Source organism: Sinohyriopsis cumingii, chromosome 19 (genome assembly GCF_028554795.1).
Source record: "Sinohyriopsis cumingii isolate HCF-2022 chromosome 19, ASM2855479v2, whole genome shotgun sequence".
Lineage (NCBI taxonomy): Eukaryota > Metazoa > Mollusca > Bivalvia > Unionida > Unionidae > Sinohyriopsis > Sinohyriopsis cumingii.
Genome location: NC_142979.1, coordinates 47,647,231 through 47,673,329, shown reverse-complemented (window position 1 = coordinate 47,673,329; position 26,099 = coordinate 47,647,231). Strand labels below are relative to the sequence as shown.

At 33.6% G+C, this 26,099-nt stretch overlaps 1 protein-coding gene across 3 annotated transcripts in view; it reads left to right on the top strand.

Annotated features, from left to right (window-relative positions):
- LOC149775653 (uncharacterized) overlaps nt 1-26,099 on the top strand; it is a 283,048-nt gene that overhangs the window by 250,997 nt on the left and 5,952 nt on the right. For all 3 annotated transcript variants that reach the window (XM_089943843.1, XM_089943842.1, XM_089943844.1), the window contains 6 exons: nt 4,849-4,953; nt 10,395-10,478; nt 12,387-12,448; nt 13,405-13,510; nt 18,159-18,356; nt 24,444-24,620. In XM_089943843.1, coding sequence (XP_089799969.1) covers nt 4,849-4,953; nt 10,395-10,478; nt 12,387-12,448; nt 13,405-13,510; nt 18,159-18,356; nt 24,444-24,620 — 732 coding nt within the window. The remainder of the gene's footprint in view (nt 1-4,848; nt 4,954-10,394; nt 10,479-12,386; nt 12,449-13,404; nt 13,511-18,158; nt 18,357-24,443; nt 24,621-26,099) is intronic.

Below are 26,099 nucleotides of genomic sequence, written 5' to 3'. Positions count from 1 at the left end.
ATTTTAACTAATGAATTATTTTTGTAAAAAAAAGACAAATAAGAAATATTTTTATTAACTTCAATCTGATATACATTCCTGAAATTTCAGAAATGTTAAAGAAATTGTTCAAAAAATCTCACTTTGAAGAAAATACTTGAAATGTTTGTTCAGTCAGGGGCCTGTTGTAGCTAGTTAATGGATCACGTTTTGCTCTTGGTGCATATAAAATAGTATAGGTTGGTCCTCGTGAAAGTATTCATAGATACATAATGTCCTAATTAACTACCTCCATAGATTTGATCTGTCATTTCTGAAGTCTACTAATATTTGCCAAAATTGGACTTTTTCAGTATTTATAAGCTTGCTAATTTTGTCTTTTTTCTTCAGACTAAATTGCGCGAGTCCATGCAACTTTTTTTAAAGGTGATGAATAATTAAAGATTTATTAAAATATAGTTTTATGCATATTTCTAGTAATTAACATCTTCCCTAATAGCTGTAGATCTACTATAGTGGTGATAGTCCTTTTTGTCATGAACATGAATTATCAAACTTTTAAAATAATCTTCATACAGTAAAACCTGTCTTCAGAGACCACCCCTTCTGCCAACAAAAAGTAATCACTCCAGAAAGGTGGTCTCTCATAAGAGGTCTGCACAGTAGGACCAGTTTTCAAGATCAAAATTCAATTAGGTTTAAAAAATAAATACACCCACAATTACTATACATGCAAGGACGTAACTGACTCACTATGTTTATAAAAGGTAAAGAGAGTTCTAATTGTGGCTTTTTCAGACTGGTTATTAGGTTTTACTAACTGTAAATAATTACAGATAGCAAATGAACAATAGGAACCCCCACAATGACTACATAGAATTAACTAGTGTGGAGAATGCTAGAAAGTTTAGATGCAAAGACCCCAGTCACCCCAGTCATTATGTATTACTCCACAGTCGAACATTGTACTAGTTGCATTGTGCTGTGTTTCACAATGGATAAAGAAACAACACAAACATCTGAACTATGTATGTACATGACTACTTCCTTTCAAGAAGGAATTTCAATGATAATTGGGATTTACATGCCTTTTTACCAATACAATGGCAGCAAGACATGTGTACTTAGATCAGGTTTATGGCCTGTAGTACAATGCTACTTGTTGGATTCAGCAAAAACAGTAACCAGACTCATTTCTTTTTTTACTTCATATGTTCTGAGAATAATCTTTGAACCTCACCAATAATGGTTTCAAAGGATGAAAAAAGTCAGGAGTGTTTATATCTGGTTTTGTGATGCAGTTGTTTATAGCAGCATTTAAACATATTTTGCCTAATAATCATGATTACTGTTTTTATTTAGCAGGTGGTTTCTCATAACAGTGCAGTTATTCAATATAATCAACAGTTTGGAATGTAAATGTTAGATAGCTGCTAATAGCAGAGGTTTTTCACATCGGATTTTACTGGGTCTGGAAGTTGCTCCATCAGACATCCAATATGGCTGCTACAGCGGCTATCTTGAAAATCTTGTTATTGCTACTTTTCCTGAACAGAAGGTCAAGTTGACATGGGATTTTCACCAAGAGATTTTATATGATGTCTAATTGGCTCTAAATAAAAATGGTACCAATCTGATGTCTAATTGGCCATAAATGAAAATGATACCAATCTGATGTCTAATTAGCCCTAAATGTAAATGGTACCAGTCTGATGTCTAATGTGCCCACTGTGACAGCCATCTTTAAAATCTTGTTATTGCTATTCTGCCCTAGACAGAAAGTAATTTCAGCATGGGGTTTTCACTGGAATACCTCTTATGGCATCTCACTATCCTTAAATAAAAATTGAGTCGATATGATATTCCAATGTGGCCACCACAGTGGGCATTTTGAAAATCTTATTGCTACTCCTCCTCAATGGAAAGTCATATCATCATTGGGTTTTCACAAGAAGACTCCTTACAGTTTGCTCTACTGGTCATTGTCCAGAAGACCAATATGGCCACCATTGTGACCATCTTGAAAATATTGTTATCTCTATTCTCAAATGAATGGTTCTATCAGCATAGGTATCTTATGATACCAATTTGTTCCTAAATAAAAATAGTGCCAGTCATACATCCAATATGGATGCCATAAAACTGAATGAGTGGTGTTTTGACTTTAATTGGTGGCAAAATTAAGAACTTGAAGAAAACAAAGTCAACCAATTTTTCAAAAAGTTTGGATGTCACTCCTAGAGTAATGATGGACCTTCCAAGACAATTTTCCGAGTTGGATCTCATGCCTAATGAACTTGACCAAAGGCTACTAATGATATGATGCCTACTTTATCCTGAATGAAAATTATGCCAATCTGACATCCAATGTGTCTAACACAACAGCCAATTTGCAAATCTTGTTATCATGGAAGAATATTAGAGATTGTTTCAATACTGAGCTGTTAGAAGGAAGTAATGGTCTTATCTTGAATGCATGGAAATTCTTTTCACCTAGTTGGGTGTAAGTCAAAGGACGAAATGAGACTGGATTAAATCTGACATCCACTATGGCTATCATGGCAACCATCTTTAAAATCTTATTACTACTCATATCAACAAAATAGGTTTTCACTAGAAGACCTTTATGGTATCTGGCTGGTTCTGAATAAAAATTATGCTGATCTAAAAGCAAATAGTGCCACCAAAGCAACCATCTTGAACATCTTATTATCACTACCCTTGCAGAATTGATACAGTTTTATTCACTCTTGTGACATCTTGTTAGTCAATACTGAAAACTGGTATAGTCCTAGATAGATGAGTGATCTAAAGCACTCACCTTTACCAATCACTGCCATCTCACCTCTGTCCACTTGGATTCAAATCTTTGGCTCAGACAATGTGGATATGTGAAAAAGCTTGCCAGTAGCTTTCAATGGGTTGGTGGTTTTTGCCAGGGTTTTCCCATGTTCTTCTACCACCAGTTATACTGGCCACCATGTATAGCCTATTCTGTGCTGAAAAATGGCATTAAACCCAGAACAAAAACAACAACATAGCACTTCATATTTGCATTGCCAAATTTTAACATATTTCTCAAATGAACATATTAGTGGGGATCACATTTAGCCCAACATGGCTGCAAGCTTTCATGTCTCTGTTTAATCTGTATGTTATGATCCTATGTGCCAGGCAAAAGTTTGGCTCTGTTTGCAGTATTTTCTGCCAATAGCCTACACCCAAAACCCTGACAAATATAACTGCTACATAACAAGAAAAGGGAATTAGAGTTAACTAGAGGTTTGGATATATTAGCCAAGTAGGGTCTAGCCCTACATTCTATGAACCATTTTAGCACAAAGCTCAAACTAAATCTCATGGTCTGAAAAATTAGACATTCTGTAATTTTAAATGTATTCAAGAGCCATAGAACCTTTAGAGTTGTCTTAGCCTTAGTTCCATTCTTCCATGCTTCATTTAATATATTTATTGGTAGTTACCATCATTCAGTTGTGGTTTATTGTGATAACATAATCCTTTATTGTATTATTATTGATATATAGTTTCCCTTGTATCTCAGTGTAACCATTTATGCTTATAGTTGGACTTTGTACTGCTAGATATACTTCTGGGTGATGAAAATACCATATGTACTCGCTTATAAGTTGAGTCAAACTGCAAACAACAAAGATTCAGATCTGCTACAGCATGATGCACTTGCAGATCAGGGTCTGTGCTGTTTGTTCTATTGATTACTCCTAACAAACAGCACAGATCAAGATCTGCTGGAGCATTATGCGATAGTAGATTTGACTCTGTGCAGTTTGCCATTGGACTCATCTTATAAGCAAGCATATATAGTACATACAACACTTGTATAAATTAGATGGCTAGAATCAGTATGTTAGAGAACGATTTTATTATTTTAAACACAAGTTAAGATATTGTTTTCTTCTGTTAATTCATTACCCTTATTAAGATGGAAAAGGTCATACATGGTCAACTCCATTATTATGTGTTTGTGTGTGTGTGTAAAATTCAAGACATGAAGTTTTCTTAGTTTTGTTATATATTAAACATTCTTTAATGTTTGATATCCATGAAATAAAGAAATTTGTGCAAAACAGATTTACACATTGCTCAGAAACGAATGATACTAATGTTAAAATTATTAGAATTCTGGATAGAGGAATGAAAATGATGACAATAAAACTGTATTTGTATCAAGATACTGTGCCATATGTAGTTCTTTAATTAATAATCTTGAGATCATTTCAGTTTCTAATTCAAACTACAGGCCTGGAAATAATAAGTCTTCTGAGCTTGAAAGTTTCATTCAGCCAATCAAAAACAAGTTTACTTTTGTTACATCACTAGTGATTGACTGTGAGCTAAAGCTCAGTCTTAGATTCAAGCTCAGAGATTTTGTGATTTTTAGTTCAGATGTGAATACTATATACATCATAGTATTATTTGTAGCATTAGAAAAGAGTAAGCCTGACGCCTGAGTTCCAGAGTATAAAGTCTTTCCCAAATGATTCAGAAGATGTTTATCTATGCCAATCCATATATGATTTATATATATATATGCTCAGTTACTAACTAAATTACATACCTAAAAGTAGTTTTTTAATGAAGAAAAAAATGTAACTCAAGCAACACATTTAATTCAAATGCCTGAGTACAGTTGATTTTTTTAAAAAATTGAATGTTAAAACAGATAAAAATGTCCTGAACAGATAAAGAATATGTTACAAAAAATCTGATAAATGTAATTTGGTTTTTATAATATTCATTAATTTCTAATATTTTTCCTTTGACATATTTTGCAATAACTGCATGCATGTATAATTTGTCTAGATGTATGTGTGTCTGTCTGTTCCTTAGGCTAACCTTCGAGCATGCAATGAGGAGCTCTGTACAAATGTTGAAGAACTGAAACAAGAACTAGAGGTACAGCGGGCAATGCTTGCACGATTTCAGCGGGAAAAGGTACTAACATGCATAACTACATTTAAGGCTATGTAATCATGGTTCATGGACAATAAACTTTGTATTGAAAGACCACCACTTTAGCACCAAAAGTGGTCTTTCAAAACAGGTAGTCTCTTGGAAAATTTCATTATATTATATAATGCATATGATCCATGGACTAAAAACCTGGTCACCGGTGGCCATGGTTATAAGTAGAATTTACATTTGACAATATTCATCTTCATCCCTGTACTTACTCTTTTAGGTATTACCTCCCCTGGCTACAACCCTTCTCCCATGTAGTTAGCCTTTTCCATTGATCCTTCATACCATCACCTTCTGTAATTACCATATGTAGATCAGTGCTTCATCTTAAAAGATACATATGCAGAATTTTAACCCAGTATATTAACATGAAAGATACACATACAGTAAAGATACACATACAGTATTGTACCCCTGTATATTAATATGAATGATATACATTACTGTACCACTGTAAATTAACATGATTCATACACATGCAGTACTGTACCCCTATATATTAATATGAATGATATTCATACACTACCGTATCCTTGTATATTAACACGAATGATATAAATTACTGTACCACTGTAGATTAACATGATTCTTACACATACATTAATGTACCCCTGTATATTAACATGAAAGATACTCATATAAATTACTGTACTCCTGTTGATTAACATGAAAGATACACATACTGTACCCCTGTAGATTAACATTAAAGATATAAATACAGAACTGTACCCCCATAGATTATTATGAATGATACTCATACAGTATTTTATCCCTGTATGTTAAAATGAAAGATACACATACATCACTGTATCCCTGTATATTAACATGAAAGATACACATAAAGTACTGTACTCCTGTATATTAACATGAAAGATACACATACAGTACTGTACCCCTGTATATTAACATGATTGACACAAGTATAGTACTGTACCCCTGTATGTTAACATTAATGATTCACAAACAGTACTGTACCCAATTATATAAACATGACTGATACACATACAGAACTGTATCCATGAAAGATACAAATGCAGTACTGTACCAGGGATGGTCCTGGTGTTTAAAAAACTGTCACAAAAAAAATCGCCAACCTCAATATTTTGTCGCCAATTTTCAAAAAGTGTCGCCAAAACAAGTAGTGTACATTTTTCCAAGTGTTAATTTAGTCTATTAATGTAACAGGCAATGAAAATTACAAAAGATGGGTTAGTTAATACTTTAAGCATTAACAAAATGTTACAAAGTGTTACATGAAGATCCGTCGCGATTTTAGGGCTGCCCACTTGTTGAATGCAGTTTCAAAGTCTAATTTTTCACATCTGTACATGTTGATTCTCATTAAATTCTCGAGAGATGAGAACAGAGCTTATTTCTGATGTCAGTTTTTATGAGGTTCATCATACGGAATCCACGTTCACAGTCTACAGTGCTGACAGGTGACACTAGTAGTCTCTCAGCAGCCCCCCCCCCATGGCTAGCTTCACAAAGCTTGTAGCAAATTGCTTCCTAACTCCCAAGAATGATCACTGAATGCTGTATAAATTTTCTCGACAAGAAAAATAGGATCTCCATTCCCACAAATGAAACGTACACGAGTCAACACCTGGCAATACTGGACCGTATATATAAGCATAAATTCACACCCAATTTAGGGATTCTTTCACTCCTATATTTTGAGAAATAAATAATTATTATTAATTATGCAAAACTGTTTTTTTTTGTTTTGTTTTTTTTGCCATTTCTTGTTGCGGAGTTTAAGTCTCTGCAGCTGTAACATGGGACTGATTGCAAAAGGAAAAGATCAATGAGTAAAATGCTGCACTGGCGACAGATGTAATTGTGATTGAGATTTTTTCCATTTGCTTTGTATTTATACACAGTAGTTGGTACTTCAAAGGTTATCAGTTTTCTATGAAGGTTCAGCAAAACTATTGTATTGGTATATGTATAAACAAAACAGAAGGATTAGCCATACAATTAATTGTATCTGTTCTATTCGCGTCTTCAGAAGTCGGTCAGTTGTAGGTATAGTGCGGTAGCATGATTGACTGTATCGCAGCATACAGTCCTCAGCCCAGATGTCAGCATAAGCAGATTATGATGTAACAATGCACTGTAAAGATGGGGTTGTCAATAAGAACAAAGGATTGTTTGTGTAACAGATTGATTCCAATGCATTGCTTAGTCAAGTTTGTGGCTTCCTTTCGTTCTGCCTTTCAATTTATCCAGTCCAAATCCATGATTGTATGTACAAATTAAATAACCAAAAAGTATGTCGCCAAAAAAATCGCCAGATGGGATATTTTTGTTGCCAATAAGGAAAAAAAATCGCAATTTGCGACATTGGCGAAGCCCAGGACGACCCCTGCTGTACCCCTGTAGAATATCATGAATGATACTCATACAGTATTATATCCCTGCATGCTAAAATGAAATATACACATACAGCACTCTACCCATGTATATTAACATGAAAGATACACATAAGTATTTTACCCCAATATAGTATCATATGTATATTAAGTACCAACTGCAACCAGTGTCCACTGATATCTGCGTTTATGTAGGGCTCTCTGCATATCACTATCTGTGCTCAACCAATGCATTTTGTGAAGGCAGATCAGGTGTGGAGGTCTCCAAACTCTAAGTTTGAGTCTAAAACATTGAGTATCCACTATCAGCCAATCAGAAAAAAAGACTTCAGAATATGAAATTGTGATTGGCTGACACAAAATCTCAAGCTCAAGAGTTTTATGATTTCTGGGCCTTGAGCACTGTTGATGGTTGAATGTTATGGATTAATGAATCTGGTTATTGTATAGTACAGTGGTTCCCTTTCTAGCATTGAAAAGGTGTCCTTATAAAAGGGTGACCTTTTTGAGGAGGGTGCAGTAATGAAACTATATTATTTTGATATTTGGTAAGGTGGACTTATAAATGGGTGGCCTCTTTTAAGAGGAGTCTTGCAAAAAGTGAATCACTGTACTATAATTGAATGAAGACATCTCCAGCTGTAGACTCCATTTTTTCATTTTGTTCATTAAATTTATTGCTTGTAATGCTTGAATGCTTTAAAAATTGTTGTGTAAGCTTTGTTAACTCATGTTTCTTTTTCTAACTTGACTAAGTTACATTTTTTCAAGATTGTGAATGAATTAATTCCAGTAACAAGAAATTGTTCTAATACCATTTGACAAAGCAATCCAGGAAATTGTTTATTTCTTGGGAAGTCTACAAGTCTAGTTGACTAATTTTGGTAGATTTGGTCGAAATGCTCATGTTACATTTAGGAAATTAAAACAAATAAAATCTCAGTTTTTATCAGTGTCTCTGAGATATTAGTTTTACATGCAAATCTGTGCACTTCTTGATTGTATAATCTACTAATCTTGTATATTTTCATTCTTGCTCAGTTGTGCCTTTGAGATTTTACTTCAGTTATAGAATTTGATCTAGAACTATAGATATTTAGTCTCATAATAAAGTTCTAAGTGAATTCTAACTTTTATTTCAGAATTTCTTTGTAAATCAAAAGAGAACTTTAAATAGATGTGAACATTTTATTTAACCATGTGAGAGTGACATTGAGTTTTTTAGACAAAAGGAAATTCACATAAACAGGAATGATTTTTCTAATAAATAAGTGCTTCTGTTCTGAATTTGTATCTAATACAAAAATGGCTAATGTGTATTGCAGGTTAAATTATCTAATGTATTTACTTTATTTACAAGCTGTTTCTAATTAAATAATTATTTGCAATATATCACCAGTTGTCTTTCAAAGTAAACAATGCATACTGATAGCCCCTATCTAATTAGATTTCAACTGTTGCCTAATTAGACAACAAAGTTCATAGGTATGCCTTGGACCCCATTTTACAAAACTACGGTAATCGTGCTAATGTTAAGGAATAAAAGGCAATTACACATCAATGTACTTGTATAGTTACTGGTCAAAATTCCCTCTTATCACAAGCCAGTTTCAGGGTTTTATTGACTTCTACTTGTACTTCTGATGCAAAATAAAAGAAATTTGCAAACTATCAACATAGGAGATGCTGAAACATCAAGTTAAAACACAAAACTAAAATTGATTGATGTTGATCATAGTTGAACTATATGAGAATTTTAGTCTTTATTATTATCACTCTTCTTTTACATGTAAATTATGATGATTATGTGCATTGTACAATTAAACATGTGTACCTTTTTAAAAATATTACCCCAATTTGTTGGATTGCATATATCATTGAAAATGAGTAACTTGTGAGCGTATGATTCAATGTAATTGAAACAGTTTATAAGGACTAGCTGAAATGTTATCTAGAAGAATGCAATTTAGTCGAAACAATGAATAAATCAAAATCTGCATCTAATATGTTTGGGAAGAAGTGACGTTATGCATGCTTTGCACTGTGTTAAGTACTGTACATTATAGTTTAGCATGGTCTCCCTGGTAAACTCAACCAGCACACGAATTATGAAGTCTATATTTACCTTTATTCAAAGTCATGTTGGAGAAGTCAGAAAATATGTACATGCAAAATAATAACAAAACCAATCATAGAACTGTGTAACAGTTTAATAATTGTCGGGTCACCAAAAGTTACTCTTTTTTACATGCCTATGTCTTAGGACACAGAAAAATATATTGTTTCATGTCCCAAGATTTACAGCCATTACAGTAGTCAACAAAAAAACCTAAAAACTGTCAAGTTTAGACATTGGCCTGCAGATAAGATGACGCCCCCCTCCTTATTTTTTCCTAAATTATTTGGCTTATACCCAAGTATATACAGTAAGTCACTTAAAACTTACAAATCCTACCACTGAACAGTTAAGTGAAGTTTTAAATATTCAGAAGCAGAGATGAAACTCTTTGCCTACACATGTAAGAACAGAAAAATCTTGAAATTTTGAAAGAAAATTATCTAAGCATGTTTGAAACATACTTTTTGAATGACTTGTTATGCTTCACATATTTTTGTCATGTGCCTTTGTGCAAGTACAGTGCATATCACCATCTGTTATTTTGTTGATGTATTCAGCATGGTTGATATTTAGTTTCCAATTTAAAGCACAAAACCTAACTCTAGACATGACTAATCATTATGCAGTTTCCTGTTCCTGAACTAGAACTTTCTGATACATAGACAAATAAATTAGGGGAGGACCTTAAGGGAAACTAGATATGTTTGTATTCTAATTGCTATACCCTCATTAAACAAAGAATGTGTAATACTTTTATTATTATTATTATTATTATTATTATTATTATTATTATTATTATTATTATTATTCACACCATTGTAGTGAGTTTTATGACACAAAGGCAATTCTCACACACCTTGAGGAGTAAAATACCTTTGCAATTTGTGATGTTTTAATGCACTTCTCTATCCTGTCCACAGGACAGTGCTGTGGAAAATTTGAAGAAACAGATGGAAAAAGAAAAGAATGAAGAAATAGAAAGATTAAAAGGGAAACTTGTGAAGGTAGAAAAATTAAACTTTCTGACATTCTGATTACTAATTTTTTGAAGAAACTTAAATATTTCTTCTGATGCTGACAGAATTTGAAAAATGAATTTATCAACAAAATAACACATTTTAGAATAGGTATTTTGGAGAGGTATTTAATTTGTGGTAAATGAAGGTATAATAATGTAAAAATTGTTATTAACTCATCTGACCTTAAGGCCAAATGAACTTATGGTATGGCCCTGCAACCATTGTATGTTGTTCATCATGCATTGTGTGTCATAACATTTGCTGATTCAGCCAAATTTGGTAGAGAGGAACCCTGACATGAAATGCTTTCAGCCTCATACAATTGATGCCAATCTGCCATCATTTGGCAACCATTACTGCCAATGAAAACTTTCAAATGACTTCGTATCACATCTGCTAAACAGAATTTTACCAAATTTGAATGAAAGCCTCCAGCATTTCTGGTTTGTACAAAATAATCCCAGTCAACCATTTAAATATGTCTACCATTACTGAAAACATGAAATCCATCAAAATGATTTCTCAAAACAATGCTGAACAGAATTTAACCAAATTTGGCAAAAAGTTTCCTGGTATTAAAGGCTTTAGGTTTTGTACTACCGGTACTAATGCCAATTAGGTACCAAATCTGACCATCAATATTTAAAAAAAATTAAAATCCTTTAAAAAAGAAAATCTGACCAAAATTTACTACAAGCATCTTGGCAATAAAGGCTTTAAACTGTTTAAACATGGTGCTGATTACCTTTTAATATAGTCACTATGGTGCTGATATACCTTTTAATATAGCCACTATGGTGCTGATTTACCTTTTAATAAAGCCACTATGGTGCTGATTTACCTTTTATTATATCCACTATGGTGCTGATTTACCTTTTATTTTAGCCATAATGGTGATGATCTACCTTTTATTATAGCCGCTATGGTGCTGATTTACCTTTTATTATAGCCACTATGGTGCTGATTTACCTTTCATTATAGCCACTATGGTGCTGATTCACCATTTTTCAAAAAAACTTTTTAAAAAATACCACTTTCTGTATTAAGGGCTTTCTTTTTTTCTTACACAAGATGCTAAATCTTAATGAGATGTGGCCATCATTGCTAAAATGAAGAATCTTTTAAAACAATTTCTGCTCAGACCAATCAACAGCCTGTGATCATTGTTCAAAAGGCATCCTGGCATATAGTTTTTTTAAGTTTGTACAAACCATGGTAACCCACCATCAAATATGGCTGCTGTTACTAACAGAATTTACTGTATTTGACAGCGAGCATTCTTGCTTGAATACTTTTCAGATTTATACAAATAATGCTGAACTAGAAAAAAGAAAGAAATCAGATACGACAGCATTTTCAAAATAAAACTGCAAAACAGAAAGCATCTTGACATAAGGATGAATGTTGCCTATATGCTATTAAATATGGACAAATGAATAGGAATACCTTGAAAAAATTGTTTTCATGATATATGCAATCAACGGAATTGGGTGAAAGTTTTAAAGAAAGCGTCTTGCTGACACAGATTTCTTGATCTACTGCTCTTGCAAATGGCTATCAAGCAGATGTCAGCATGGTGACCAACAGTCTGTTGTTGAGAAAATAGCATAACATTATTCTGGAGTCTCCCTTAACACCATCATTGTCCATGCAGTATAGAAATAAAGAATTCCCATTCCCTATGCCCCCCCCCCACCAATCCTCATGGTCCAAAACTTCTTTTCTTTCCCAACCCAGAAAACACTAATATATATCACATTGACTTTTATCACTTGCATGAATTCAGTACATGCTATGTTTTTAAAACTTGTTATTTCACCTCTGAAAGTTAAATTGAATATGTTTATGATCTTCAGAAATTAAATAGAAAAACTGTGACCTATTATTTTGCAGAGCATGTCAACAAACAAGTACCATAGCAATTTGTACATGCCTGACAATGATGTTACCAGTGTGTAAGTATAAAGGGAATAACTCTTCCTTCTCTTTAATTTAAAACCTATTCTTGCATTTCATTTATTGTTTATTAATTTAACCACCTTATATTTTCTATAACTTTTTTCTTTTGCATGTGACATATCCTTTAATCTGTCACCTAGGGCATGAAGTTTGCTTCTACTTGATAATTTTGATTGTTGTTGTTGTGGGGTTTAACGCCATTTTTCAGCACACGATAGGCTATACTTGGCAGCCAGTATTAATGGTGGAGGAAGAATCTGGGAAAACCCCAGAAAGAACCACCGACCCACGAGAAGCTACTGGCAAGCTTTCTCACATACCCACATTGGCTGAATCCGAGACTCGAACCACCACAGACAGAGGTGAGATGGCAGTGATCCATAATGGAGAGCGCTTTAGACCACTCGGCCACTCGGGGCCCCACTTGATAACTTTGATAAAATAAAAAGTTATTTCACTGCTTTAATATACAACTGAGGTGATTTCACTAAAATAGCATACTTTTTTACTTAAATAATGATACTGCAATATTGTTTCAAGAAATAATGCACTGTATATACATGCTTATAAGTGAAGTCCTACTGCAAACTTCACAGGCTGTATAATGTGCCAGCAGATCTGGGTCTCTGCAGTTTGTTATAAGTAATCAGAAGAACAAACAACATAGATTCTGATCTGCCAGCAGACCATGTTACAGCAGATCAGGGTCTATGTTGTTTTTCATTTGTTCTAGACTTATAAGTGAGCATATATGGTAATGGATGTTTTTTCATCTTCTGTGTGTACTAAATGCTATGTAACAACTTTCTTATCATTTAAAATGAAGAATGAAAAATATCAGGACTTAAGAAAGAAAATTTGATCAACAGGGCTGAGTGATAAATATCCTGTTTTATTCATGATTTACAAGTACCAGATAATTGTTAATCTCAACGTACATTTCTATTTTCAGTCACTATGGTTACCAGTATCAATATCACCCACAGAGTGTTCGACAAACTGATTACCAACAGAGAGAAATTGAGAGACTGGAAAGGGAAATCAACAAACTTGCCATGGTATGATATTTTGTTTATTATTATAAAACTTTATTCTGCTGGAATCTGGCATATTCAAGGTTAAATCTGTTCATTTTACAGGGGACAAATATTGCAAAATAAAGGTGATATATAACAGTCAGTGTACATCCAAGTTGATCTGGTGTCAGTTTTAATTAAAATATAAATTTTGTAAAGGTCAGTATCTCATGTTTGCATCAGGAAATCAACTTCAATTATTGCTCACAGATTTATCAGAAGGCAAGGAACATTCATAAAAATAGACCGCTAAAAAATGGTCAGAGTTCAAGGTCACAAAGGGACAGTTGTTTAAGGGGGTTGGGTGTTAATGGTTCAGGTTTTTTATTCTGGCCATATCTTGGTTCTCATGAAAGAATGATTTAGGAATTGCAGAAAGCTCATCATGGGGCATGAAAAATATATTAGTAAGGATTTGAGTCAGACGGTACATGATCAAATTCACAATCTTTAATTTTTTATTTGTTCCAGTGACCATAACTCTTTTCTGTTAATGGGATATTATCAGACCAAGTTTATAAAAGTACATCAGTGTACAAAAACAAACCTGTGGATGACAAATTTAATGAGTGTGTGGGGGGGGCTATGAACTGATTATATCTTCTATATCTTTGGATGGATTATTATCAGGTTTTTATATGGTAGGAATGGAATGGTCTAAAGGGTCAATGGTCATGGACACAGTTGGGGTGGGTTGTGAATATTGTTTTACCAAGGGTGTAGTGACACATGCTGCAGGTGAGACTTTGAATTTATAGATTGTACTTATTTTTTAAAACAGAACTCGAAAGAAACCATTTATCAAATCAGAATCCTTTAACGAAAGAATAAAGAAAGATTAGCTATATGTCAATTTAATAAAACAAAATGCTTGGACTTCTATTTAAACAGAGATGTTGATTATTATCAAATGCAGAGCATGTAATTGGTGTATTCATGTGTGTGTGTGTGTGTGTTTATTTGGATTTTTAATATAGCTTTAACAATTTTAGCCATATCGCTACGATGTCTGCAGTGAAATAGGTTATTGTAATGTCTAACACTGGGGCATCATGCCACAGTCATTTAGCATCATATCCCGGACCCAGTCCCATTATCCTGACACCAGGACAACCAGTCCTAACACTAACCTCTTAATGCTGAGCACCAAGTGAGGCAGCTGCTAGTACCATATTTATAAATCTTTGGTATGACTTGGCTCAACCCGCGACCTCTGGCATCTGAGGAGGATGCTCCAATCCCTTAGACCAAAAGAACAGTCTGGTTGTATCCAAATATATTCTCTATATTATTCATGCTTAATGTTGCCACTAGATAAGTCTGGATGAGACAAAACAGTTTCAGTTATTTTGATACTGAACACAACCTATGTTGTGGTCAGGTAGGCTGAAGGGTTAATTATCTGATTCAAATCAGATCTCCACTGTCCTACATGAAGATCTGACAGTGACTGCCTAAGGGTCATGTTCTGGTAACCTTTGAATTGGCCAATGAAAATGCAGCTTTCAAAGATCTGAAAGTGAACCAAACCATTAGGTATGCATTCGTGCTTTTCATCCATACTACTCAGTCGTCAAATGCAAAGATATAAGACTTCATCTGATTGGTTGATAAAATTAGCAAGTATGGCAATAACATAGGTTACCAGAACATGACTCCTAAGCAGTCATGTTCAGCTCTTCATGTATAACAGTGGAGATCTGATTTTAATCTGATTGAAACAACATACCAGGGTATCCTTCTTGAAGATATGATTGAGGTTTTCTTTTATTCTCACTTGAAATTCTGTTTCAGTCTCATCTACTTATTGTTGGTCATAATGTTATGTGCAGTACACTGACCTCTTAACTTGGAGGTATTTTTGAGGTTTGTAAAAGTTTTTAGTAAGATTTGGATATATGCATTTTCACGATGAATTTGCAATTGACAGTGTTACATTCCAGTACTTTATTTGCGAATGATTTACCCATAAAATTGGGGAGTTTACTTGAAAACCAAGCTCTTATTAAATGGTTGCTAAATTTCAGACTGATTCTCTGTGCACAATTTGGTGGATCTTGGGAGGTGTCTGACAAAGTAAAGCTGACAATAAACCAAAGGTACCATATTGCACACAAGAGAAATGATTAACTTTAACATATGTGAAGATAGCTGTTATAAGCCTGCCAGAACTATGGTCCTTCTGAATATGATTGGGTAGATCAGAATGGTTTTCATGTTTTGCTTTAGTTGAACCCTAAATCAGAATGGTTTTCATGTTTTGCTTTAGTTGAACCCTAAATCAGAATGGTTTTCATGTTTTGCTTTAGTTGAACCCTAAATCAGAATGGTTTTCATGTTTTACTTTAGTTGAACCCTGAATCAGAATGGTTTTTATGTTTTGCTTTAGTTAAACCCTGAATCAGAATGGTTTTCATGTTTTGCTTTAGTTAAACCCTGAATCAGAATGGTTTTCATGTTTTGCTTTAGTTAAACCCTGAATCAGAATGGTTTTCATGTTTTGCTTTAGTTAAACCCTGAATCAGAATTTGAGATGGGTAGCTTTGGCTCTCATAAAATTTGATGAAGTTAGATGTGTGCTTCTTAAAATCTTATTGTTTAGGACAGATACGTTTAATACATAACAGTTGACAAATGGATCTGACTCATTACAGTGTAAGGGGTGATAGTAATCACTGTGTAAATAGCAATGTTTAGTTTGAGGTTTACAATATAGATCAAATTATATTTTCTTATTTTTGAATTGAATCTGGAATACTGTAACAACATTAATAGAATCTGTTAGAATTCCAGTTCTGTTCCAGTCAAGATAATAAAAATATCAATTATAAATTTAAAAAAATAAAAGAGTTCAGCATTTTTGTTCTACATTGGCTAGAAAGATACTGGCATAAGATGTTGCAACTTTGGTTCTCATGGCAGTACCACCAACTTGTACATAATGGGAACTTTGAAAATAAAATTATTGCATTGTAGCACCAGTTTAAAAGGGTTGGACTGCATTGATTAGAGAGAAGATATTAGGGTTTATTGGCAGCTAAGAGTCCAGTGACTATTATCAACCCTTCATGGTTTGGTGACCAAAATGAACTCATCCAGTAAGTTGCTAATTAGCTTGAATTTAACTGATAAAATCTACCAAAGTATTTTTTAATACACAAGGTGATAGGTTTGATAAATGGTTTGATGTGTTCATAAATTAAAATAATGATCTTTTAGTAGACAAATTATTCCCACTAATGATTGGCCTCCCAGAATTTTTTCCCTGGAATAAGCTTTTTCTATATCATTGGAAGTACAAGGAATCTTGTGTATGGACTTTGTCATTTGTTAAGTTAGATGAAGGTTTATCATCAAGTTTATAAATTATAATGCATCTCAGTAACTTCATTCCTTAATTTATTAAAATAATTCTTATCGTTTAACTGTCTCAGTAGTTCTTTAAATCAAGAGTTTTCATGATTATATAAACAGAGCCTTCAACCATTTTAATAATATTCTTTTTGTTATTGCATTGTTCCAAAAGGACTTGTTTTTCTCTGCTGTGAAACTAAAGTGATATCTTTTTTGTTTGAATTTTAATGAGGACATTTCGCAAGTTTCCTGAAGACCTGAGTATATTTATTGTTGATTGGTGCCACCCACATACTATTTGTCAGAAGTGAAGCACTATTTCTTCTTCAAAAGAGCTCAACTCAACATCCAGTTTTTATGAATCATGGAAGAAATATTTCATTTTTATACATCAAAAAAGTTTTTGAAGTTCTTATAAACTTTACTGAGGTTAATTTCCTTACTGGACAGATGAAAAGATAATCCTTTATTTAGGACAGTAATGTGAGAACTATTTAAAGGACACTGATTTTATGACAGTCAGAAACATAAAAATTATATGTCATTTTTAGCAAAACAGTCTTAAGGTTCCAAGAATCTCTGTCTTGGGGTTTTTCCTTCTTGCATATACCCTGCAGTGTCTGTTTTGGTCTCTGGATGTATTTGGTTTGTTCTGTTTGGATCCGGTTTGCCCTGCAGTCTTCCTTTCTCACTTGATTACTTTTGTCAAGAGATAGAGTATGTGAGCAAACACCTCCACATTCCTTCAGGAGCTCGGTCGATGGGATGGAATGCTTCCACATTCCATTCAGAGCTCAGTAGATGGGAGATAACACCTCTTTATTCCCTTAAGAGCTTGGCAGATGGGAGGGAACACATCCACATTCCTTCAGGAGCTCAGTAGAAGGATGGGAATGCCTCCACATTCATTTAGGAGTTCAGTTAATGGGAGGGAACACCTCCAGTGTCTTCAAGAGCTCAGTAGATGGGAAGTAACACCTCCACATTTCTTCAGGCAGCTTCTTGTATATGTCATTTTAAACTGAAAAATATTTAAACAATAGTTTTTGAACATCTTCATTTCCAAGAACAAATACATGCGAACCTTCAGTAAGTACGTTTTAAGGAAATATTTTCATGTTTGAAGATAGCCATCTGATAGCATTACAAGAAAAAAACTTTCTCTTTCAATTCATTTGTTATAATAAGGAAATAATTCTAATGAAGAAAGTTAGCCAGGACTTAACTTTTAGAATTTTTAAAGTACACAAACTATTGGGGTTTATTTTCATTTCAGAATCAATTGAAGATGATGGGAAAGCATGTAAACATTAATGATGATACAAATTACACCAAGTCATTACAGCATCTCCAGGCTAAGGTCAAACAGTTACAGGATGAGAATAATGCCCTCCGACGCACTAAGTCTGCTGCCTTTTCCAGTTCTGTACCAGATCTTTCAAAACCCAGCTTGTACTCTTCAGCTAACAGAAGGGTAAATTAAATAACAATAATAATAATAATAATAATAATAACAACAACAGTAATAATAATAATAATAATAATAATAATAATAATAATAATAGGATTTGAAATACCTGGTCATACCTGCTTTAGTCTTATACTTTTATAGCTGTATTCCCTTACCAAAATAGAAAACTCAGACAATGCCTTGATGTTTCGCTATCTCAATGAATAGTGATGAAAATATCTTGATCAAACATGCACCAGTCTCAAAAGTTGGTAAAGAGAGAAGGATTTCTGATCAGTCTTACCAAAAGTTTGATTTGTATAAGTTGTGCCAGACTGAGATTTGTAAGTACTCGAATGACACTGATTTGGTTTCTTAATAAAAACTGCTGAGAGGAAGACATATTGACATATGAAACTTTATGAGTCAAAGAATAGTTGTCAGTTGTACAAGCAGCATTTTCCAAAGTGTCTACATCATGTTCATCAAAGTAAGTCTTGACTTCACTGTGGACACAGTTCTTGAACTCTTTGACTAATACAGGGTTCCCATACTACCAAGAAATTGGAAAAATGTTGGGAGAAATAATAATTTTTTTCCCGACCATGAAAAGTCCTTGAATTTCACAAATATTGATGAAAGTCAGGAAAAACTCTGGCCTTTTCCACCACCACTTGACATCTGAAATATTCATGTAATTGAGTTGTAACTAAACTGATAGTGAGTTAAATTTATCAAGTTCTAGCCAAAATATTTGAAGGGTGCAGTATGGATCATTTGGTTGCTTGCAATAAACATATATGATGAGTCAATCCAAATGTCCAGTGGATTAGATTCATCTAGTAGACTTCTATTTTCAAAGTCAGCTTGATATCTGTATCTTTCCTTACATGGAAGGTATGAAAACCAGTCTAGCATCACAAGAGGCCAACATGGTGGTAGCAAACAGTAGCCGCTTACTGGATGGCCTAGCAAACTTTAAACATTGTTAGATTGAGTGATACATGCATGAAATCGATATGAAAATTACTTATTTTCTCAGAAATTGTGAGTACTAAAATCGTTATGGCTTTAATATGCTGAAAGACAAGATAAAACTATGTTGCTGATGAAATGTGACCTGGTACTCATGATTTGCATTGCTAGAATCATGAGTACACAAATCTAACAACCCACATTTTCCAATGTTGTAGAGAAAAAAATGAAAAAAATATTAAATGAAAGTTGTATACTGGTTATAATAAAAATACAAAAATGAAAGAACAAAAAATTCTCCATATTTTATATATTCTGAGAACAACTTTTGGGGTATTGTTGTATCACGTGATCACCTTGTTGACATGTGATCTCTGCTTGATAAATCAGACTGGCCACATTGCTGGTTTTTACAAAAAGTATTTGACTTTCATTTAATATAATTGAATTTGTGTACAACAATATTATAAAGGAGTTTGATGTTGATTTCATGTGACTATTGGACTTCTGATGTCATCATTTGAGATTTGTGAAGTCGTGTGACTAGTAATGCAAATGGCGAGTACTAGGTTAGGTTTCATCTATGCCATAGTTACGTCTTGTCTGTCAGTGGATTAACGACATAATGATTATAATACTTGCCATTTCTGAGAAAATAAATAATTTTCCTATCGATTTCATGCAGATATGAGTCAATATAACATAAGTTTAAATTTTCTAGGCCCACTGGTAAAAGGCTACCATATGTTGCTACCACACGGTGGCAGCAAATTCCAAATTTTCAATATGCAGTTGCAATGACCCCACACTCCAACCTAAATGTCCAAATATGAAAAATGGGTTGGGAATAATTAGAGGAAACTCGGATTAGAAATTGAACTGCTATTCATTTTAAGCCAAATTTTTAATCCAAATTGTTGAATCTCAGAGCTGAATGAGAAATTGTCATCCCTTGTATTATATATTACAAAAATGATACAAGCCCCTGTATCAATACAGGTTTGGGGACTGGTTTAATGAATTACAAAAAGACAAGTTGATTTTACAGAAAATTCAGTCTTGTTTATGCAACAGTATATAGTTTTGAAGGTCTTTTGTCAAACCTTAAATCAACCCTTTTGAAAATGTTTTTTAAATGATGGATTTTTAACCAGATTGTCTTAAGGAGATTAGGTTGTTTGAAAAATCTTGTTTGGAATTGTATTGGCACAAATAAATTCAGGGTTAAACTCTTTTCATTACAAGACAAGATTCTAGTTATTTGTGTTTTATTTTTTAATACTGTAATTGGAAATGTTACTTTCTGTGAGATGCATATATATATTGCTGTAGAATTCTTTAGAATTAAAGGTTTGAAAGGAAACGAAACATAATTTATGTTCATTATGTTTTCCCACTTAGCAACATAATGCTGCAAAATAAAGTTAGAATTTGTATTCTGTACATTGAAATAACTTTACTTTCCAATTTATGGGCATATAACCAAACGTGTTTCATGTGATACATTTTGTGGTTTTGTACATGATCATCTTTTCTGACTTTTATGTTTTTGGAGAGCCTTGAAAGAGAAACATCTTTAGAATTAGAAAATGCACGTTTTTTTAATCTCAAATGTTTTTTTTATTCCATTCAGTAATGGTCATATGTGAGCCTTGAAAAAAGTAATTTTATCTTGGAAAACCTCTGGAAATGACCTGGAAATTTATTTTTAGAAAAGCATGGGAACCATGCAAATATGAGTCGTCTAAGTTCGTCATAATCTTTATCAATCATTTTAGATGCACACCACCTGTAAAAAAAGTTGTTCTTTTTCCCAACAAACTTGACATGGGTTTGGATATCTTCTGTTTTTGCAATTCCTAAACATCTGTCAATATGCCTCAAGTACCAGTTCATAACCCTTCAAGATACATTCATTGACCAAATCATAATCAGTACTTGCTTCTACTGACAGTTAAGTATAAACTTCACGAGCTTTGCCAGTAAGTACACTCTGTAGTAACAAAGTGCCAGTGCTCCATTGTCCATTTCAAAGTTTTAGCTATTTTCTCAAAATGTGGAAAATATTTATTTACATATTCTTTAAAAGAAGGTACTAATGTAACATTTTGGTAACATCCAAACCTGACCCCACTTGCCAAAGAAAAATTACCCCAAACTTGTGAGCAGATTTTATTAATAAAAGTATTAATAATGATTGTAAACACCTACATAAACAGCTATTTACAAGATCCTATGCAACCTACACTCTTAATATCTTAAAACAGAATTGTATACCCATGTACAAAAACTAGTTGTCTAATATCTTGATTATAGATGATCATTACAACTTACAGTCATGAACAAAAATTAAACATTATATGGATATATTCATAACGCCAGAGTTACAGAAACATATAATAGATTTAGGTCCATGTCCAAATTAACCAAATCATCTAACCACTGTCCAAACATTCATATCCAAAAATTCCATGTCCAGATTAACCAAATCATCTGCCCACTGTCCAAATGTTCATGTCCAAACATCCATGTCCAAATTAGCCAAATCATCTACCCACTGTCCAGACGTTCACGTCCAAATGTCCATGTCCAAGTTAAACAATTCATCTACCCATTGTCCAAATTAACCAAATCATCTACCCACTGTCCAAATTAACCAAATCATCTACCTACTGTTCAAACATTCATGTCCAAACTTCCATGTCCAAATTAAGCAAATCATTTACCCACTGTCCAAATGTTCATGTCCAAATGTCCATATCCAAATTAACTAAATCATCTACCCACTGTCCAAACATCCATGTCCAAATTAACCAAATCATCTACCCACTGTCCAAACATTCATGTCCCAAATGTCCATGTCCAAATTAACCATTTCATCTACCCACTGTCCAGATGTTCATGTCCAAACATCCATGTCCAAATTAACCAAATCATCTACCCACTGTCCAAACATTCATGTCCAAATGTCCATGTCCAAATTAACCAAATCATCTACCCACTGTCCAAACATTCATGTCCAAACATCCTTGTCCAAATTAACCAAATCATCTACCCACTGTCCAAATGTTTGTGTCCAAATGTCCATGTCCAAATTAACCAAATCATCTACCCACTGTCCAAACATTCATGTCCAAACATCCTTGTCCAAATTAACCAAATCATCTACCCACTGTCCAAACGTTTGTGTCCAAATGTCCATGTCCAAATTAACCAAATCATCTACCCACTGTACAAACATTCATGTCCAAACATCCATGTTCAAATTAACCAAATCATCTACCCACTGTCCAAATGTTCATGTCCAAACATCTATGTCCAGATTAACTGAATCATCTACCCACTGTCTAAACATTCATGTCAAAATGTCCATGTCCAAATTAACCAAATCATCTACCCACTGTCCAAGTTAACCAAATCATCTACCCACTGTCCAAACATTATCAGATCAGCCATACCATTTTATGTTCTTTCAGGATAGAAGTTTGAGATATTGGAAGCATTTATCTTAAACAACAACATTCTCACTTTTTTCACAGTAAGATCATACTAAGTTAATGCTGAAATATATTTGGACACTTTTTAAAAGTAGTAGCGGTGGTAGTAATAGTGGTATTAGTAGTAGTTGTAGTAGTAGTTTTATAGTTATATGCACTGTAATTCTCCTTTGATAATATTATGTCTAAAAGCCCTCCCCCTTTTTGTGAGGAGATGAATCTTCATTGTTACTATGTAGTTATCACAAAAGTAAGTACCTGTGACCCATATTTCACACTTCACTGATATAATTGTGCATATTAAGCTTATTTCTTTAGCAGTGTTTGTGCTTGAATCATCATACTAGATGATTGTTTGCATCTGTATTAGTACCATGCCCATACAACAAAAGAAGGTCACTGTGACCTACATTTTAAAATTTGTTGTCTTGGGTTAAGTTTTTGCACTTAACTCAGGGTCACATAGGTTATTTGCATCATGTATACATACCTGAAATGCAAAAGCTGGTGAGAAGGTGCATCTTGATTAGTACTAGACCCTCATCACAAAAGTAGGTCACTGTGATGCAGATTTTTTGAATCACTGACTTTGGTTCAGTTTTATGCACCTATTAATGTCATACCTATAAAGTAAGGTCACTGTAAATCCATTTTACAGTTTACTGGCTCATGTTTTTGCATAGTTTTTAAGATATGTGTATGCTAACCTATCTAGAATAATACAACTTGGTGAGGGGTCTGGCTTGAGTGACTTTTGTATTTTCAGACTTTACTCCCTCAATGTCTTGTATCTAGTTTAACATACATTTATTGAAATTGGCATGTAGATGCATCTCAAAGTGGGTAATTTAATCACACACAAGTAGAGCACTGCTACCCATATTTTATACTTGAGTGACTTTATTATTTTCAGCTGATATTTTCGTAACAACCTCAATGTTTGGGACCCTATTCCACCTACACTCATGAAGATATAGCTGTTTCTCTCTTGCAAATTTGACCAAACCAAAGTGACCTAATTTTCACATGAGTGACTTGTGAATTTTCAGCTTTTTGTTCATTATTCCCTCACTATCTTGACCCTACATCTAAAAGAATTAGTGCAACTTGAGAATAATAACTCATCTATTCCAAAACCAGGTCAATATACCCCAGTTTTCATGCATGAATCACATTTGTATTTGTTACCTGTTCTCTAGATCATTAACCCCAAGACATATACACTAATGAAACACTGTATGCATATGCACCTTGATGAGTAGTATACTGAGGTACCTTTCTCCACATGGTGGCTTAAGCATTCATTAAGACCTACATCTAGAGGACGACATATTCAAATCTTGTCCAGACTTACCCATGTTGGCTATGATGGTGTATATATTTACTCTTCTTTCAAGTCTCCATTGTTTTGGGTACCTCTATCTCTGTCATTATAATTTTGTTTGCTCATATATACTCCTGGTGGTGAGGGAACATATATGTTTGCAAGTACTTACCTTGCATTTTTAATAACTCCTTTGTGTCTAGCATCATGAAACTCATTTCTTTACTATGCTCACTGCAATCTTAGAATTAATCAATATAAATAGTGTAACGATTTATGATATTATATATTCATTCTTCTTTTACATTTTCATAGGTGATGACACCTACAAGAGACCAAGAAAGGATGGCCAGCGTTCTTAGCCACAAACTGAATGAGGCTCAAGAAAACTCCGTCACCATGGAGGAACAGCAAAAAAGAAGCCGCAATGTCATGTCCAAGAAAATGGTGGAAATGTCCAAACTCCAAAATGAATTGACCAACCAGGCCCAGGTGAGTATAATTGTTACTACAGCGAGAAGAAAACAACACAGGATACAATGTATGTTGGGACATGGAGACATCTGTGACACCCTAAGTTATATTTTAAAATAAATTTGTATACATCACATGCTCTTTGACACTTTGATACATTTTGCAGTAACTTAGGGTTTTGAATATGTGTTACTATCTATGAACATTTTTTTGTGTGGAAATGACATTTCCCTCTTCATTAATTAGACTGACTATTTAATTATGCCAATATGAACACTTATTACTTATAAAATTTATTAACAATGCCAACAGATTTCTCTGAGAGTTTGATTTCCTAAGTTATCCTAAGATACATTTTTCAGTAATTTATGGTTTTGTGTTCTATCCAAATCTTTCATATGTCTGGTATGGGCATTTCCCTTATAAAGTTTATTCACAATGTAAAAAGATTTGTCTGACAAATTTATGGAATTCCTAAGTTCTTTTGAAAAGATATTTTGAAAAAGTGTTCTGTGAACATTTTTTATAAGTTTGGAAAGGGCACTAACTCTTTATTAATTTGACTAACCATTTAAGTATGCCGAAATTGATTATTTATCCCTTATTGAGGTTATTAATGCAAGAAGATTTCTGATAATTGTTGGAGTGCCTAAGTTTTAAAAGATTTGAAGGAATCAAATTTTCACTGCTTACAGTGGAGGCATATTGATCTAGTATTGTCTGTAATTGTTGGAGTTATTTCCTATTACAATTCTTTGTACATTGTATTTGGTTAAAGTAAGCTAACGTTGAATGCATCATAATTAAATCCATCATATTTAATCCTTGTGTACTCACCCTTAGAATGCATTCATACCAAATACCATGTCTGCCAATATAAAGACAAGTTGAGAAATGAATACTGTTAGGTACCAGTGGATGGTGCCTTTTATGACATTTTTCACCTCACTTGTATGGAAACAAGCAAATAAACCATGCAGATATGATTGAATGTCTCCTCCATCAGCCTATAATAATTACAGTCATGGAAAGAGTGCACAGTTTTGAGTGAAACATGGGAATCACTTTTCAGGGCTACAAAAGAGGCAGTAAAAAGGTTACAGTCATGAGAAGCATTTTGATTGGTTCATAACAAACAGCTTCATTTGTGAAAGATCAAAAGACAACAGAATTGCAAATGTTAAATTGATATATGAGTAATTATGTATTTATTGATAAACTATGGCTTCACATTCTTTATTCCTAAATTTACAGACTGAAATCAGATTTTCATTTAACCTGACATAAAATTGATAGATCTAAGGCAGTTTTTAGTGTGTATCTTTTATTGACCAATCAAATTGCCACTCTGGATTCCATGACCTTTTGACATCCACTTTCCAACTGTCTCCTAGAGGGGTTACTTTCATTTCATTCAAAACCAATGAGTATTGTACACATACATCATTTGTAAATGTTGTACTTTTTTCTTTTGAGGCTATACATGGTTTGCAACCT